Source organism: Daucus carota, chromosome 5 (genome assembly GCF_001625215.2).
Source record: "Daucus carota subsp. sativus chromosome 5, DH1 v3.0, whole genome shotgun sequence".
NCBI lineage: Eukaryota > Viridiplantae > Streptophyta > Magnoliopsida > Apiales > Apiaceae > Daucus > Daucus carota.
In genome coordinates, this window is record NC_030385.2 from 30,542,019 (window position 1) to 30,557,164 (window position 15,146).

Genomic DNA, 15,146 nt, shown 5'->3' on the forward strand with positions numbered 1-15,146 from the left:
ATATACTAGATTTTTGTAAAATTAATATATCATTATTGATACCTTTTATATTTAGTATTATCATACTTATATATTAATTTATATTTCCCTTGCCAGTTGCCACACTATTAAATTTGTAGATATATATAGCTCTACTTAAATAATTATTTTTAATACATATAATATAAAAATTATATAATATCATCGTTTATAAATATTTTTTTTAATGTATAACCTGCACAAACCTCACCGTATTTTGATGGGTGGTTTATGTTGGTTTTATATTACATGATGTAGTTTGAAATTTTTATCAAAATCGCATGTATGAATGATTCGTGATTTTAAGAAAAGATGGTGTTATTTATACCGTGAACATTCCTAATATTTGTATGTTTTGAGATATAATATAACAAATAGTTTTGATAATAAAATTTGTTATAACTTATTGTAAAAATCAATCCTCTTCTTTTTCTCGTGAAAAACTATATTTTTTGGATGATACAGGAGAACTTGCTATCTCTAAAAATATTTTTAAAATTGTTGTTTAGGAATACTATTTTCATATTTAGTGAACAATATTTTAATTGATTGTCAAAAATAAATTGCTATTTCTGTTGCAATACCAAACGGTCTACCTATACAAAAAATGCAATATCGAAAAATCGCAAGAAAAATAGCTATACAGCGAACTCGGCCAAATCGGCCAAATCGCGGATGATTTGGGTCCTATATAGCTGTATTGTTATCGTGAAGAATCAATGAACATACTAGATCCTTAGCTGAAAATTATGGTCTGAAATTAAAGACATGGAAGAAAGGGGCCTCATGCTTCTTCTCTTTCATTAGTTTTAGATATCCAAGCACTGTTTGATGCTTCTGTAGTGGTGTGCATGTGTACTCTACCCCGGCTGTAAATCTGTTTCTGTGTTTTTTATTTCGAATCGATTTGATATATCAATCGACACACATTCCTGTAATACATTCATGGCCCCCTTCTTTGCATCTTCGTTCTTATAATATATACAAATACAAAAAATCAATTATTCTCGTCTCTTTTCCAACTGTAACCATCTCCTCTGGACATCTTCATTCTCAAACAAGTACGCCTTGTTAGGCCTCCTTTCCATACTGCCCCTCTACTCGAGACCGCTTCAAATTATTTACACAGCAGTAACATTTTGTTGAGTGGGTTGACACCTAAACCCCACGTCGGAAAGATTTAATAGAAGATTAAGAGGATTTTATCTTGAATATAAATAGTCAAAGAACTCCATTAGTACGAGGGCTTCTGGGAGAATCCTGAAAACAAATCTGTGCGGACTTGGCCACAGCCCAGAGCGGACAATATCATACTAATGCGGAGTTAACGGGTGTTGCGCGGCCCAACAAGTGATATCAGAGCCAGGTTGAGATGTCGAGAAGTTGATCCTGAGATCTTGGACGACTTATGTCGAAAGTCTTTTCGATTAAGGTGCGGGCAGAGATAACGGGTGTTGCACGGCCCAACACATTTTACTCGAAATATATGTACCAAAAATAATTTTATCTGTCAAACAAAAAACCGATCGGGCTCTAATGTATATGACAATTTTTCCAAACATTTCGAACTCTGAAATTTTGAAAGTCGAGCATTCATCTTCAAAGATTCGAATTCTTTGACAAGAACAACAAATAATTTTCACAATTTTATAACGAGTTGAAAAAAGCTCGAAATTAAGTATGCATACAGCACCTCGTTATACAAATTCGTTCACTGTTAAATAAATGTATGCATGTTTCCACACACACACAATCAAGTGACACTAATGATGCAGGTGGACCTGTTTGTTCCCCTTCTCAATATCAGTACTAAGTACATCCAACTCAACTTATCAGCCTACTTTAATTAATCTATTATGGGCGTGTAAATGGCAATGGTGATTACTGTTTAAGCATAATGTCTATTTAACTCAACTCTTCATCACTTACTTTATCATAAGTTGCAGCTTAAGCCCCTCCAGCAATACTTTGGTTGAAGATTATAATCGATGGATTTTAAGTCGAAGCCAGATGTTTCGGATTCACAATCCGAGACCATGGATCTTCTTTCGCGTGCATGGTGCAATTTCGCAGTTCATGAAGCTTTCCAGACAGAATTGCAGGAACGGTCCCTTGTTCTTCATGATAGTTCCATCAAGTTATTTGATAATGAACCTAAATCGCCTTCCCTGGTGAGCACTCTTTATTACATCTGTACCGTATATCTTATCCTTCCTAGACCCTGCCTCAAGTTAATGGATTATTCTCGTTCGACTGAAATTCATTTGTATGATGCTTTAGTTTGGCTTGCAGATGTTGGATCCCGGTCTGAAAATGGACAGTACAGAGAGTTCAGTACCTGCGTGGAAATCCAATGATGTAAAGGTATATAAAATAAGACCCAAACTGACGAAACAAAAGGTTAAAATTGTGGTATTATTATCAAAGAATGTATTACCTTAAGCTTTCCTCTTGTGTGTCCAGTCTTGGCTATGGATGCAACAAGCAATGCACCCCGAATTAAACTACAACAGCTGCTTTCGCAAGAAATGGGTAAAACCACGACGAACTACAAACTAACAACATATTATATCCGAGGTGTTTTTATAAATGATGTAAAGATTTGATTGCTTATGAATAAAATTGCAGATGTCTTGGAAGATTAATGTGCCAATCAAGAAATGGGTGAAGGAGATTAAACAGAAGAGAAAAGAATGTAAAAGATTGCAACGCGCTGAAGTGCATGCTGCAATATCTGTGGCAGGCGTGGCAGCAGCCTTGGCTGCAATAGCCTCAGCAGCAGCCACCCAGTCATCAGAATCAGATACCTCCAAGGATGCAGCCATGGCATCGGCGGCGGCTCTGGTGGCAGCTCAATGTGCAAGGACTGCAGAGGCAATGGGAGCCAAGAAAGACCAACTCAAAACTGTTATAGCCTCAGCCATAAGTGGAACAACTGCTACTGACATTCTTACCCTTACAGCTGCGGCTTCAACATGTAGATACAAAATATATAAGTACCTTATTATTATATATGACCTCTTATACATTTGATCTGACATATGATTTGACATTATTGATTTAGCCCTAAAAGGCGCTGCTACGCTAAAAGAAAGAAATGTTTGCAAGAACAGACTGAAAGGGAGTGCACCAGTGCTGCCAATTGAGGAAAATGATGAATCTCACTTAGAGGACTTTCAGCAATGTCTTTCAATTCTTGCAAAGGGTGCCGACCTCAACATTGAAACATCCAACGGTATGTGCATGGACAAAAAATCTGGACTGTGATAAGCTAGAATCAAGCTATATTAAGTTTTTGAACAATTTGTTGTTCTGGAAACAGGTAGATGCATGGTAAGGTCAGTATCTATTACCTTAGACAAGGAGGACAAGGTAAATAAATTATAAAACTTCCATTTCTATAAACGAGTAACAAATAGTAGTATACTAGAGTAACTATCAAATCACTTGTACACAGATGGTTCTCAGATTGAAGAAGCTTAACCTGATGAATACCTTTGCAAGCAAAAAAGAAAGTATGATCTTCTTCAACTTTCTATTAAAATTCTCCATCTTTCTTTTTCATCAAGTTCCAAATATTTTGGCTCGCAGTCAGAATACTCATCTATGCATGCTTATATTTATATGTAGGCATTGTACTAGATCAACATGCAGAGTTGTACAAAGATTCAGAAGGGGAAGAAAGTGAAACATGTTTTCTTATTGTGTTAACTACTGATCGGGGGATAATTAAGTTGGATATGATGGAAGATTATCACCGTTACAGGTTGTGGGCAATGACCATTAACCATATGCTCGCACTCTCTACATCACTTACAAGATATGATGATCTTGAATTTCAGAAAAAGTGAAATCTGTGTTTCTTTTTTTTGCTTCATGTTGGCAGTATCTATTATAAGTGTGTAATATTGAAGGTTTATAGTGTTTGTTCAACAATATATGTTATGTATATTTGTGATTTAAGCTGTAAAACAATAATCTTGGGCTTATCTGTGCTAATATAATTGGAAGTGAGCAAAAGATATATATGGAGAGAGTTACCTTATTTATTGCCGAGCCTGTGCAATAGTAGGTGATACATCCAAATTAATCTGATGAGGAACTTACATAACAACTTTTAATGGATGAAGTTGCACAACCTTCTCTAAAGGGCCTAAAATTTCCTACGGATTTCCAAAAGCAATAACATATAGACATACCTCCACTTTTGCATGTAATTTAGCTTATAAATGCCTTTTCAGGATCACTACTTTTGGAACAATCTGTCACCACCAACTGTAGTCAGACAATGGATGTATATCTGAGACAGGACATACAAAAATTAAAAAGAAAATTGAAGCGGAGAAAAGGATGAAGCCTGTCACAGTACTGTTATAAGGAGTCTTTGGTAACACAAGGCTATAGGCTGACAGCAAGAAAATATATATGATTTCAAAACATGGACTTCAGCACTGAAACACAAATGATTAATGCTATACATGTGTAGCTGCAACAACTCAATGACACTAAAAAATCGATGTTCTTCTAGTTTGTGAGCAATGATAGTAGTCCCTGCCCTTAATGACTCAAGACTCTAGAGTATACACAACTATAGATGCTTGGAGGTCTCGGCCCACCTTGAAATAAGAATGAAAGAACCTCCTCTATCAATCAAAGCCCATACAATACAAAAGAAATTTTTCAAAACCAATTCTCTGTAACCTCATTAATTAAAATAAGAGTAGAACAAACCTCTTGGAAAGAGTGCAAAGCTAAAAAGTCCTTCAATAGTCGTTCTTCATGATCAAATAGTATAATGTGACTTGGCACAGACCAATTTTTGGCAAATTCTACAGCAAAACTAGCTGGGTCCATCATAAATCGGTCAGACTCTTCAATTCCTTTGGTGTCACTGTTCAATGATACAACAATTGATACTAGCAGAGGTTACAACTGTTTAGAAATGATGCAATTGGATATTTAAGTAAATGAATCTCAACGCTCACTGGAAATTTTTTTGCTTTTGCCTTGGTGAACAGTCTAACAAACGCATAGGAGCATTTTTATGGAGGGTTGAGTAGTAAGGTGTTGCATGGCAGGGTGTCGAAAAAATAATTTTCCACTTTCTCATTGTTAGCTTCTTGTGAAAGATAATTTCATTGTATCTTCAGCTCCCCTCTGTTCATTGTAAATTGGAAGTCAATGCAGATAACTGCATATTCTTAAATGCTGATCCTAAGTTGTATCTAGTAGGCTTTCCAATTATAACAAGAAGGAAGCCATAAAATCTATTTTTATTTTTTTGCTAATTAACCATAAAATCTATTGAGAATGGCATAAGAACCAAATTTAACCAATTGAGAACAGACAGACTTCTGCATCATAAAATTGCAGCACAAAATTATTTACCTGATGAACCATACTCATATACAAAGCCATGGGAACATTGGTTGCAAGCAGGAAAAATATGGCCAATTGAGATTTTATATTTTAAAGATCTCCTAACAAATTTACTTTAAGAAATCTTTTTCCTAATATTTGGAAATCATTACCGTTAATCACAGACAAGTGATATCCAGAAAACACCAACGCTATCGGAAGCACAGGGAGAGACCTGTAATACAAGTATAGTAGACAGCCAACAAAACACAAGGATCATTACTAAAAGCCCGGTGAAGTATCTGCTGTAAAGTCACATACAAATATACAAAAAAATTGAGTAAGGAGAGATTACAAAGACATTACCTGAATTCTTTGTGTCCAAGCACACTATAAAGCCGAGAGTAGCTTGTGATTTGGCCATAATAGTGATAAATTAAACAATGAAGACTGAAAATTTTGTTTGGAAATTAAAGATAGCTAAATTTTCCTACCCAATGAGAGCTGCCTCGAGGAAAATAAACTTTGGTCGATCCTGTGCCACAATCAGCTCCAACAGACCAACATATATCCATGTAATAGCACTTGTTGACCGAATAGCACATGCTAATGCTGCTGCAGCCAAACCATAGCTTCTGGAAACCATGGAGACATTGCAACAAGTTAAAGTTCTCATACAAGGCCAGTGGTATAGGCCAACTATTGTAAGAACAGTCTCCAGACGACTTGATAAAGTACGTGTACAGTTTGTTGTCTGTGCAAAGAGATGTGATAAAAGAAAATACCAGATATAAGTTTTCAAGGCTTTTGTTCACCCATATAATGATGTGAAAAACGATGATAGAAGAAAGAAAACAATTTTGACTTATTACACCTGATTAAATCTTTAAGAGAAAAAGAAATAAATACCGCCCACTTTGCAGCTTGGTCACCAAATAAGACTCTAGGGAATTTGCACAAGTGAAGGTCGCCAAGAGCTGAAAAGATAGATTGCATCTTCCTTGGAGCTTTTATCTGCAAAATATGAAACTAGCGGCATTTAGGGGTCAAAGAGAATGCTATCTTCATAATAATCACAATGTGGTTGAAGATATACATAGCGCGTTATGCACACATTATGAAGTAGCTGCGTGTAATGAGTTAGCATCACTGATCTTCAAGAATCAAGATCGATGAAGGTATTGTCACTAAGTTACTATGATTTCCCCTGCATATATATAAAGCTAAAATGCTCGTGAAGTTTACCATGACTAATGGGGTGTCAAGATTTAAAAGTGCAAGAACTTTATACAAGGCAGCAAACATCATAGGGTGCAGGTAGCTCCGAATACATGTCTTCCATTCCCAAGTTCGATGCCCATACCTGTCATTTTATTAGATAAACACATCAACACCTTGCGCAACATGTTTAAGTTTACAGAAACAGTAATCAAAAGAACTCGAAAGAATGATTTATACCCGATGTGCCACCTCTAAAGCTTGCCAGTGTTCATCAGGGTTAAAATATGTTTGCACCAGTAAAGAATTTATCATGTGTATAAACACACAGAGTATAAAAACCCTCTCAGGGTATTGGGAGGAGGGCTTACCAGGATCATATTTTATAAGCCCATTTTCATAGGGAGTCGAGTCTCCCACGAGACTAAGCCTTCATATCATTAAGTGACCAATTCTCCCAAAACCTCCTCAAGATGTTAGTCCAAAACCTCCCTCAAGATGTCAGTCCAAAACCTCAAGGTGTTATGAGGAGGGCTTACCGGGGGGTCATACTATGCTAAGTGACCAATTCTCCCAAAACCTCAAGAACCTTGAGGTGGGCACGGGGGCACTTTGGGGGCGGGGAGTGCTATCCCCGATCCCCGAATTCAATACCCCTCCCCGACCCCACCCCGAACCCCGAACGGGGATTATTTTCCTCCCCGATCCCCGCCCCGAACAGGGAACGGGAACCCCGCGGGGATTCGGGAAATTTTATTTTTTAATAAAAATATAATAACTTTATAATATATAATATACTTTTTAATAAAAAAACAAACTACTAACTCCTAATATACTAATAAAATAATATTATCTTATATTTCAACATCAAATAATATTAAAATTGATTTATAATATAAATAAACGATTATTTAAAATTATAAAATATATTATATTGCAATATATCTATAATCAATCAATAAAAATAAAGATTATTTTTTAATTTTAATTATATTATAAAGGTTATCTATTTTAAATAATATATTTAGTATAATATATATATATATAAATATATTATTATTTATATATATATATATAATCGGGGTCGGGATCGGGGCGGGGAGACACCAATCCCCGACCCCACCCCGATCCCCTAATTTTTTATAAAAAATTGCCCGATGCCCGCCCCGCCCCCGAAAAATTCCCCGAATCCCCGACCCGAACAGGGTCGGATCGGGGTCGAGCGGGGTGGGGTGAATGTCCATCCCTACTCAAGGTGTTAGGAGATGGACTTACTAGGATCATACTGTATTCTAACATATTGGAATAACAATCAATAATAAAATGGGAAAATAGATTTTTTCGCCACCCAACTTATTGTTTGTTTAGAAATTTGCCACCGAACTATAATTTTTTTCTTTTTTGTCACTAATGTTAGGTTCGGATTTTTTTTAGTCACTAAACTTTGGTTCGGATTTAATTATTAATATTATGTTATTTTTTAGTATTATTAAAATAGAGTGATAGTCTGCAAGATATTATGAAGATCTGATATGTGTCTTTATCCATGTATATAGTACTTCATATGTCCCGTAGATAGTTCACCTTGGAGAATGGGAGTTTGACATGTATTTTAAGACTTCTAAAAGATTTAGTTTCATATTTTTTTTTAAATTTTTTTTTCTAAATAAAAATTATGATTGTCTACTATGTATATTATATATAGTTTCATAAAAATCAAGGTTAGATGTCATCTACAATTATTTATACTATTGTACAAAAATAGGAACGAATACTATAAAAAAAAGTAGATAATATACAATTATTCTCGATTTTACCGCTCAGTTATGTTATTATTACTCCCTCCGTCCTCCTATTTTTTATAGTTCTTTCCACTGCTTGGCACTTATTTTAAGATTCCTACTTCTTATAAACATATTTTCATAATTTAATTTTGAGATTTTCATTTTTGTGTATAAAAATTCAAATGTTAATTTATATTCAGGAAAAAAATTAAAATAATTTATGAAACTAAATCTTTTAGAAGTTTTAAAATACGTGTCAATTTACCTGGGGCACATATGGAGTACTACATATAAAGATATAGACACACATCATATAACCATAATATTGCGGACCACCATTATGTTTCTATAATGCTAAAAAGAATAATATAATGTTAATAATCAAATCCGAACCTAACGTCAGTGACAAAAAAAAATCCGAACCTAACATTAGTGACAAACAGAAAAAAAATTATAGTTCGGTGACAAATTTCTAAACAAACAATAAGTTGGGTGGCAAAAAAATCTATTTTCCCTAATAAAATCAACTTTAGCTGTTAGTTTATGATTTACTATCAGTTTGGATAACCTTATTAATGTACTATGGCTTAAAATATATAAAAAGTCACCAAATAAAACGAAAATACTAAAATCTTAATACCTCATAACTTGCTTACCATCTGAAGTACTAAAACATAACTAATCTAAAACGATTTTCCCCGCGAAAAAGTGTACAATTGTCATGGAGCATACATTTTTAATGATAAAAGATTGATGCCTGGAAATCTTAATACCACATGACATTACTCTATCTAAACAAACTGGCAGCATAACTCTCCAGCATAATTCTTCAAATTAAGTTATCTCGCTAGGCATTCCATCAAACATATCGCAGGCAAACTTATGTTTTCAAAGCGAAACCTTCGTAGTCAGTAATAAAAAATGGGTTAATTATCTTGTTAGTCACTGAAGTGGGCTTTATGTATCAAATTGGTCACTGAAGTGAAAACGGTATCAAGTTAGTCACCAACTCTGAGCCGATTGTATGATACGTCAACATTTATAACGTCTGTTAGAGTAACCATGGTTAGATAACTACAGTTTAAGTAAACTCTGGTTATTTCAATGAATTAAAATTACAGCGCAAGTGAATTGGGGCAAGTAAACTGGGTAAAGCTAAAACCCTAAGGTGAATGCATATATTTATCAGTAAGGTAGTGTATAGGTGTATGATAAGACGATTATATGTCATACATCGGATGTAATTTATATATAATGATCCGTTCTTTTCAATTCTACAGGATGTCAACAAGAGCTAATGTTTATATACATCATCATGATAATTTGGATATTACAAAACCGAGCTATCATGGTGGGAAGGTGGATACGGTCAATCTTGACACAGATGAGTTCTCTTTTCGTGATTTGGAAGATTTCAGTAAGGAATTTGATTATGATCCTATAGCTCTTGTTTATTATAAAACAAATGGTCATAATTTTAGTGATGGTATGAAGATTTTGTATGATGATGAGTCTGTTAGAGAGGTTGTTAATGTGTCGATGCCTTACGGTAAGATAGACCTCTATATAGATCACTGTTTTGACTTTGCTTCTCCATTTATCGAAACTGAAATCTTTAATAAGGATGGAAGTGATGGTGGTAATGAACCAGAGTATTATAGTGTAACTGAATCAAGTGAAGATGAGTGCTCTGATCATGTTGTTAGTGATGAAGAACTGAATGAATGTAGGCAGTCACAGAAGTTATTTAAGGAGAGATTGGCTAGCGAGAAGTTTAGAGATGCTAGCAGTCATGAGTCTAGCTTTGAGAGTGATGAACTGAGATCGATTGATTCCTCGTCTGAAGATGAAATTAGCAAGAAAGGGTTTATAGGAGATAATTTGGTCAAGAATAAAAGAAAAAAAACAGAGAAAAGCTTTTTAAAGCAGGACATGAGAAAGAGGGAACTATAAAATTTACAATAGGCTTGAAATTTCTGTCTATGGATGACTTTAGATCCACTATTAGACAATATGGTTTAAATGATAGGAGAGCCGTCTATAAAATTTACAATAGGCTTGAAATTTCTGTCCGAATGCTTCAACGCATGGATCATAAACGAGAGGTATAATCCTGCATGATTTACATTTCTAAGCCACTTTGAAATTATTGCAATTTTTATTTGTAATTTTTTTTAATGCCAATTGGATGCAGGTATATGCCAGTTTTGACAATGATACAAGAGATTACATTTAAGATCATGACTAGAATTAAAAAGAAGAGGGAAGAAATGCTTAACAGTGATCAAATTCTTTGTCCAAACATTAAAAAGAAACTTGACTTTTATGTAACCGAAGCCAGAAACTGGAATGCCACGTGGGATGGAGCTAGGAAATATGCTGTAAGTAAAATAATGCTATGTAATTTTCTTTAACTTTAAGTTTCTAAATATTAAAATTTGAAGTTTTTTGTGCAGGTTAAACAAGGTGCAAGGGTTGTGACAGTGGATTTGCTTAACAAAACTTGTGATTGTCGAGTATTTCAGTTAACCGGAATACCATGTTCACATGCGATAGCAGCTATACATGATAGCAGGCAACAACCAATCCATTTTGTTTCTGATTACTTTAAAAGAGATAGGTACTTAAAATCTTATAGTCAACCTCTGGAGGCCATAAAAGGAGAGGAGTTTTGGGAACTTAATACCACTGATCCATTGTTACCACCTGATATTCCGAAACAATTAAGAGGTCGTCCAAAAAAACTTCGACGACGGGAAGAATGGGAGGGAGGCAACAGGAGTCGAGCAAGCCAGCCACTTCGTGAAGGCTCTGAAATTCTAAAGTATGCTACCCCAAGAATCATGCACTGCAGTGTTTGTGGTGGTACTGGGCATAGAAAAAATAAGTGTTCAAATCCAACTTCACGTGACAAGACCAGTAAGAAGAAAGGGATGTCTACGGAGACTACAACAGATAAGCCTCCAAGTCAGAGGAAAAAGTTAGAAATCAGGAGAAAGCCTGCATTACATTCTCAAGCTTCAGTGTCTAGTTGTTGGGAAAGGAAGTGAAACCAGGAAGGAAAATGAAGACTTTTGAGACCTGCATGTTTTATTAATATAATCAGCAGACCTATATTGCAAATACTAGTTTTTGTTACTCTGTTGGCTTCTTTTAGTTGTCTTTAAAGCGGATGTTATTATCTTATATTTTGCAATGAAATGAAGTCTAGTTGAACTTTTGACCCAACAAAATTTTCTGTTAAGGACAACTAACGGGACAACTAACGGAGGGCACGTGACATGATTTCAGTGACTAACTTGATACCGTTTTCACTTCAGTGACCAACTTGATACATAAAGCCCACTTCAGTGACTAACAAGATAATTAACCCAATAAAAAATAGAAAAGATCTGCAATAAAAGTTTTCTAAGCAATGCAGTTAAAATCAATTGCATATCTGCTGGGGTTGATTAGTAGTATGAGATCAAATTATTCCATGTCAGCTCTGCTGAATACTCCTATAAGATAACGCATAGTCAAGTTAATTTAATTGAAATATTAGTATGAGAAACTTCAACGGGAAGAGAGAAACTAACTTTGGGCGCGCTCTTGTAAACAAGTTTTGACCCGAGTAGCTGAGCCCAGTGCTGGATATGGGATTCAAACCCGTGGGCATCAGATAAATTTTTGAAATATATTCGTATGTTTTTAATCAAGCAAATTTTTGAAAAATATTTGTATAATTTTAGTATTGCGAGTATATTTTTATTTTATAAAATTTAGAATAATAAAACAATTTTAAAAAAATATAGATAAATATTTCTATGTCTGATCATCCCGCTCCCCGATCCACCAATAAATGCATATTTACTTATCCATAATTTCAGGAATTTTCATTAAAACATTGTCAAGTAAAGATTTCTATCCAGTTTTACTTTCTTGTCTTTTAATAAGAATATATTATTATTAATAATTAAATATAACCCAAATGTGGTTTAGCTTGTTAGTGAAGGCCTAAAGGGTATTATTGATTCTTTTACATTATTTTCTTTTCTTTTTTTTTGAAAATTACATTATTTTCTTTTTGTTGTTGTAATAAGCCGATAACTACCACGTCTGAGTTATCTCTGTTAGTACAGTACGAGTACATTTAAGAAAATTAATCTGTGACGATCCTCCTCAACTGTCCTCGTGACCCATAATAAATTAGCATGGAGCTATTGGTTTTTCTACGTATATCTGGCCAATTTTAATAAATGCAATGCATCACAGACATACAGCACATTCACTCTTGATTGCCAGCTTCGAACGATACAAGTGGCATCATTATAATCAGAATTTACAGCTTTTGAATTGTGTAATGTGAAGTTTCTGCACTCCCTTCCTTTCAGTTCGTACAAGCATGGGACCAAATTTAAACAAATTTGAAAATACTTGTCAAAATTGGTGCCATGAACATAGTGCACAAATGGAGAGGAACGGCTGGGACAAAGAACCAAAGACTATGATTGCCACATTTCAATTTTTAACTAAAATTCATTTCTTTTTCCGATTGTTCTCCTAGATACAAAAATAATCTGGAAAGTAAAATTGCAGAAATTAAAGACCAGGGGGATATGATGAATGCACCACCTTGTTCTGTTTCCCTAAAAGCCAAAGCAGAGTCCTTGAGGTGAAAGATTGGGGATTTGCTTGAGAGTCTAAACTATTGCAGCTCTGATTTTCCTCATCGCAGCCCAATTCACTCCCTGGATTCTCCCACCGTCCAATGCCAATTTCAGAAGCAGTCCTACCACTATCATTTCCATGATTCTTGGCCTTCGTTTCATCAGCAACAAGCACATTCCTTTGCAGAGGAAAACGGAATGATGAGGCCTGACTTGAAGACTCATCTCTGATTGAATTAAGATTCTTTTTCTTACCTCTTGTCCAGATCTTTGACAGTGAAAAACTCTCTCTCTTGCTTTTCCCGATCACATTATTAGGATTGCTGCTAATTTTAGTACTAGTTGCAGCATATTTGCTAAAACTTCCAAATCCTTCAAGCTCTTCAAAATATCTTCTTGATTCACAATCACACTCGGACATTGCTAGTTTTTTACCAGGGATCAACGGCAATGAAGGCTTCTTACTTGACAACTTCTTTATCGGGGTTTTTATAGGCACTTTTAGTGATGTATCTTCATCCATTACATACTCATATGACCCCATTGAGAAACATCTTCTACCATCATCAACATTAGTACTATTAGCACCACCACTACTTTCCTCTCTATACCTTCCATCAACATTCTTGAACTTCCCAAGCTTAACAATCACAACCTTTTCCTCTTTCTTTTCTTGATTCCCCTCCTCTTTCACTTGAATTTCACACGATTTACGCGAAACATCAACATGGGCTGCTCCAACTTCCTCAACTCCCAAATGAGAATTCACACTAAAACCATCCAAATCACCCTCTCTTTCACTCACAATCTCTCTTGAACCCTCACTACCAGATTCAAGAACAAGAACCACCGGCGAACAATTATTATAACCATAAGTACCCAAATCAGATAATAAACATGATCTACAAAGAGGACAAGTGGAATGAGAAAGCAACCATGTATCTATACAATCCATATGAATGCATGGCTACATTTAGGCAACAACCTAAGCTTATCTTCACTGTCAAACTCACACAAACAAACAGCACAATCAAAGGGAGAATTTTTAACACCAATAACAGACTTATAACTAAAAATGGGCAAAGTGTCAATAAAGGTCTGATCAACACCAGAATCATGCAAATGAAAAAGCTGTTGTAATGGGCCTTGAAGTGCTGTGGCATCATTAAACTCATCAGGGTCTCTATTTGAAGGCCTTGGTAAAAATCTAACTAAGAGGTGAAGTAGCCCAGATATAAAGAATACAATAGCTAGTATTATAATGATAAGTAAAATTGTGGGACTAACCATGTTGTTTAAACTTAACAGGGTGGAGCCTGGCGGTGGTGTAAAGGGTTGCTGTGACGGAGAGAGGTGGTTTCCGGCATGTGTTTCAACGGAGAGGCTGTTCATGAATTTTTATGAAAAAGATTGGAACCTGATGAGAGAATCATACAATATAAAGAAAGAATTAAATATGAAAATAAGAGCTGAAATTATGCTAGTGAAAAATTTCTCCAAATTTCTCCAAATTTTTGGAGAGAAATACAAGTAGGGAAATAAATGTTACGTAATAAATGTGGTGAAGAGGCAGGAAAGGCAGCATATACTCACATATAGAGTACACACTTGTGTGATATTGAAAGTTTATTTATATAAAAAAATGATTTGGTTCAGCAACTGCCTGAAATTTCGGGTTGACTTTAAACAATCACTCGCATGCACAATTAATTCACCTAATCACAAATTTAATGCATTACACTAAAAATACTCCATATTTTACTTTAAGGTCATGTTATTTTGCAGACTTGCAGTTCTATTCCTGCTTCCATTTCTTTTTAAATTGGATTTTTTTTTGTGTATGGACAAAACAAACGATACAGACTGATACAGAGAGGATAGAAAGTCAAAGGTAGAGGGAGATGAGGATGTTTCATCTGTGGAGAAACATGGGAGAGTGTGTGATCTGGAGATAAAAACTGGAAGGGTGTCAACGAGGATTCCGGTACTGGACCCAGATCCTTTGCAGATGACAACAAAACATTTTATGATTCCTCAGTCTAGACGGCTATACATATATGAGTCGGGCCACTGACCCCAAACAAAGGGTTTTTTGAATTTGTTCCCCAGTCTGGGTAAT

The 15,146-nt window shown here is 35.1% G+C and overlaps 1 protein-coding gene, 1 non-coding gene and 1 pseudogene across 9 annotated transcripts; 1 reads left to right on the forward strand and 2 right to left on the reverse strand.

Annotated features, from left to right (window-relative positions):
* Window positions 1–1,728: 1,728 nt before the first annotated feature.
* LOC108221039 (uncharacterized) lies at window positions 1,729–7,213 on the reverse strand. Of its 7 annotated transcripts, none has more exons than XR_010291753.1 (5): window positions 6,835–7,213; window positions 6,622–6,739; window positions 5,743–6,390; window positions 2,456–5,611; window positions 1,729–2,356 (listed from the first exon to the last, which is right to left on the reverse strand). It is a non-coding gene; the product is annotated as an uncharacterized LOC108221039 (transcript). The 7 variants fall into 7 exon arrangements; XR_010291754.1 differs by having other exon boundaries at window positions 2,456–4,318; window positions 4,750–6,390; XR_010291755.1 differs by having other exon boundaries at window positions 2,456–4,109; window positions 4,218–6,390.
* On the forward strand, window positions 2,007–3,956 carry LOC108221038 (VAN3-binding protein). Of its 2 annotated transcripts, none has more exons than XM_017394936.2 (8): window positions 2,007–2,189; window positions 2,299–2,382; window positions 2,482–2,550; window positions 2,647–2,995; window positions 3,083–3,253; window positions 3,341–3,390; window positions 3,476–3,533; window positions 3,649–3,956. In XM_017394936.2, exons 1-8 carry the CDS (start codon window positions 2,007–2,009, stop codon window positions 3,867–3,869), a joined length of 1,185 nt encoding a protein of 394 aa, XP_017250425.1. In that variant the 3' UTR covers window positions 3,870–3,956. The 2 variants fall into 2 exon arrangements, with proteins under 2 accessions (XP_017250425.1, XP_017250426.1); XM_017394937.2 differs by having other exon boundaries at window positions 2,311–2,382.
* A 5,633-nt stretch (window positions 7,214–12,846) lies between the features above and the next one.
* On the reverse strand, window positions 12,847–14,627 carry LOC108220983 (RING-H2 finger protein ATL13-like; annotated as a pseudogene).
* Window positions 14,628–15,146: the final 519 nt, after the last annotated feature.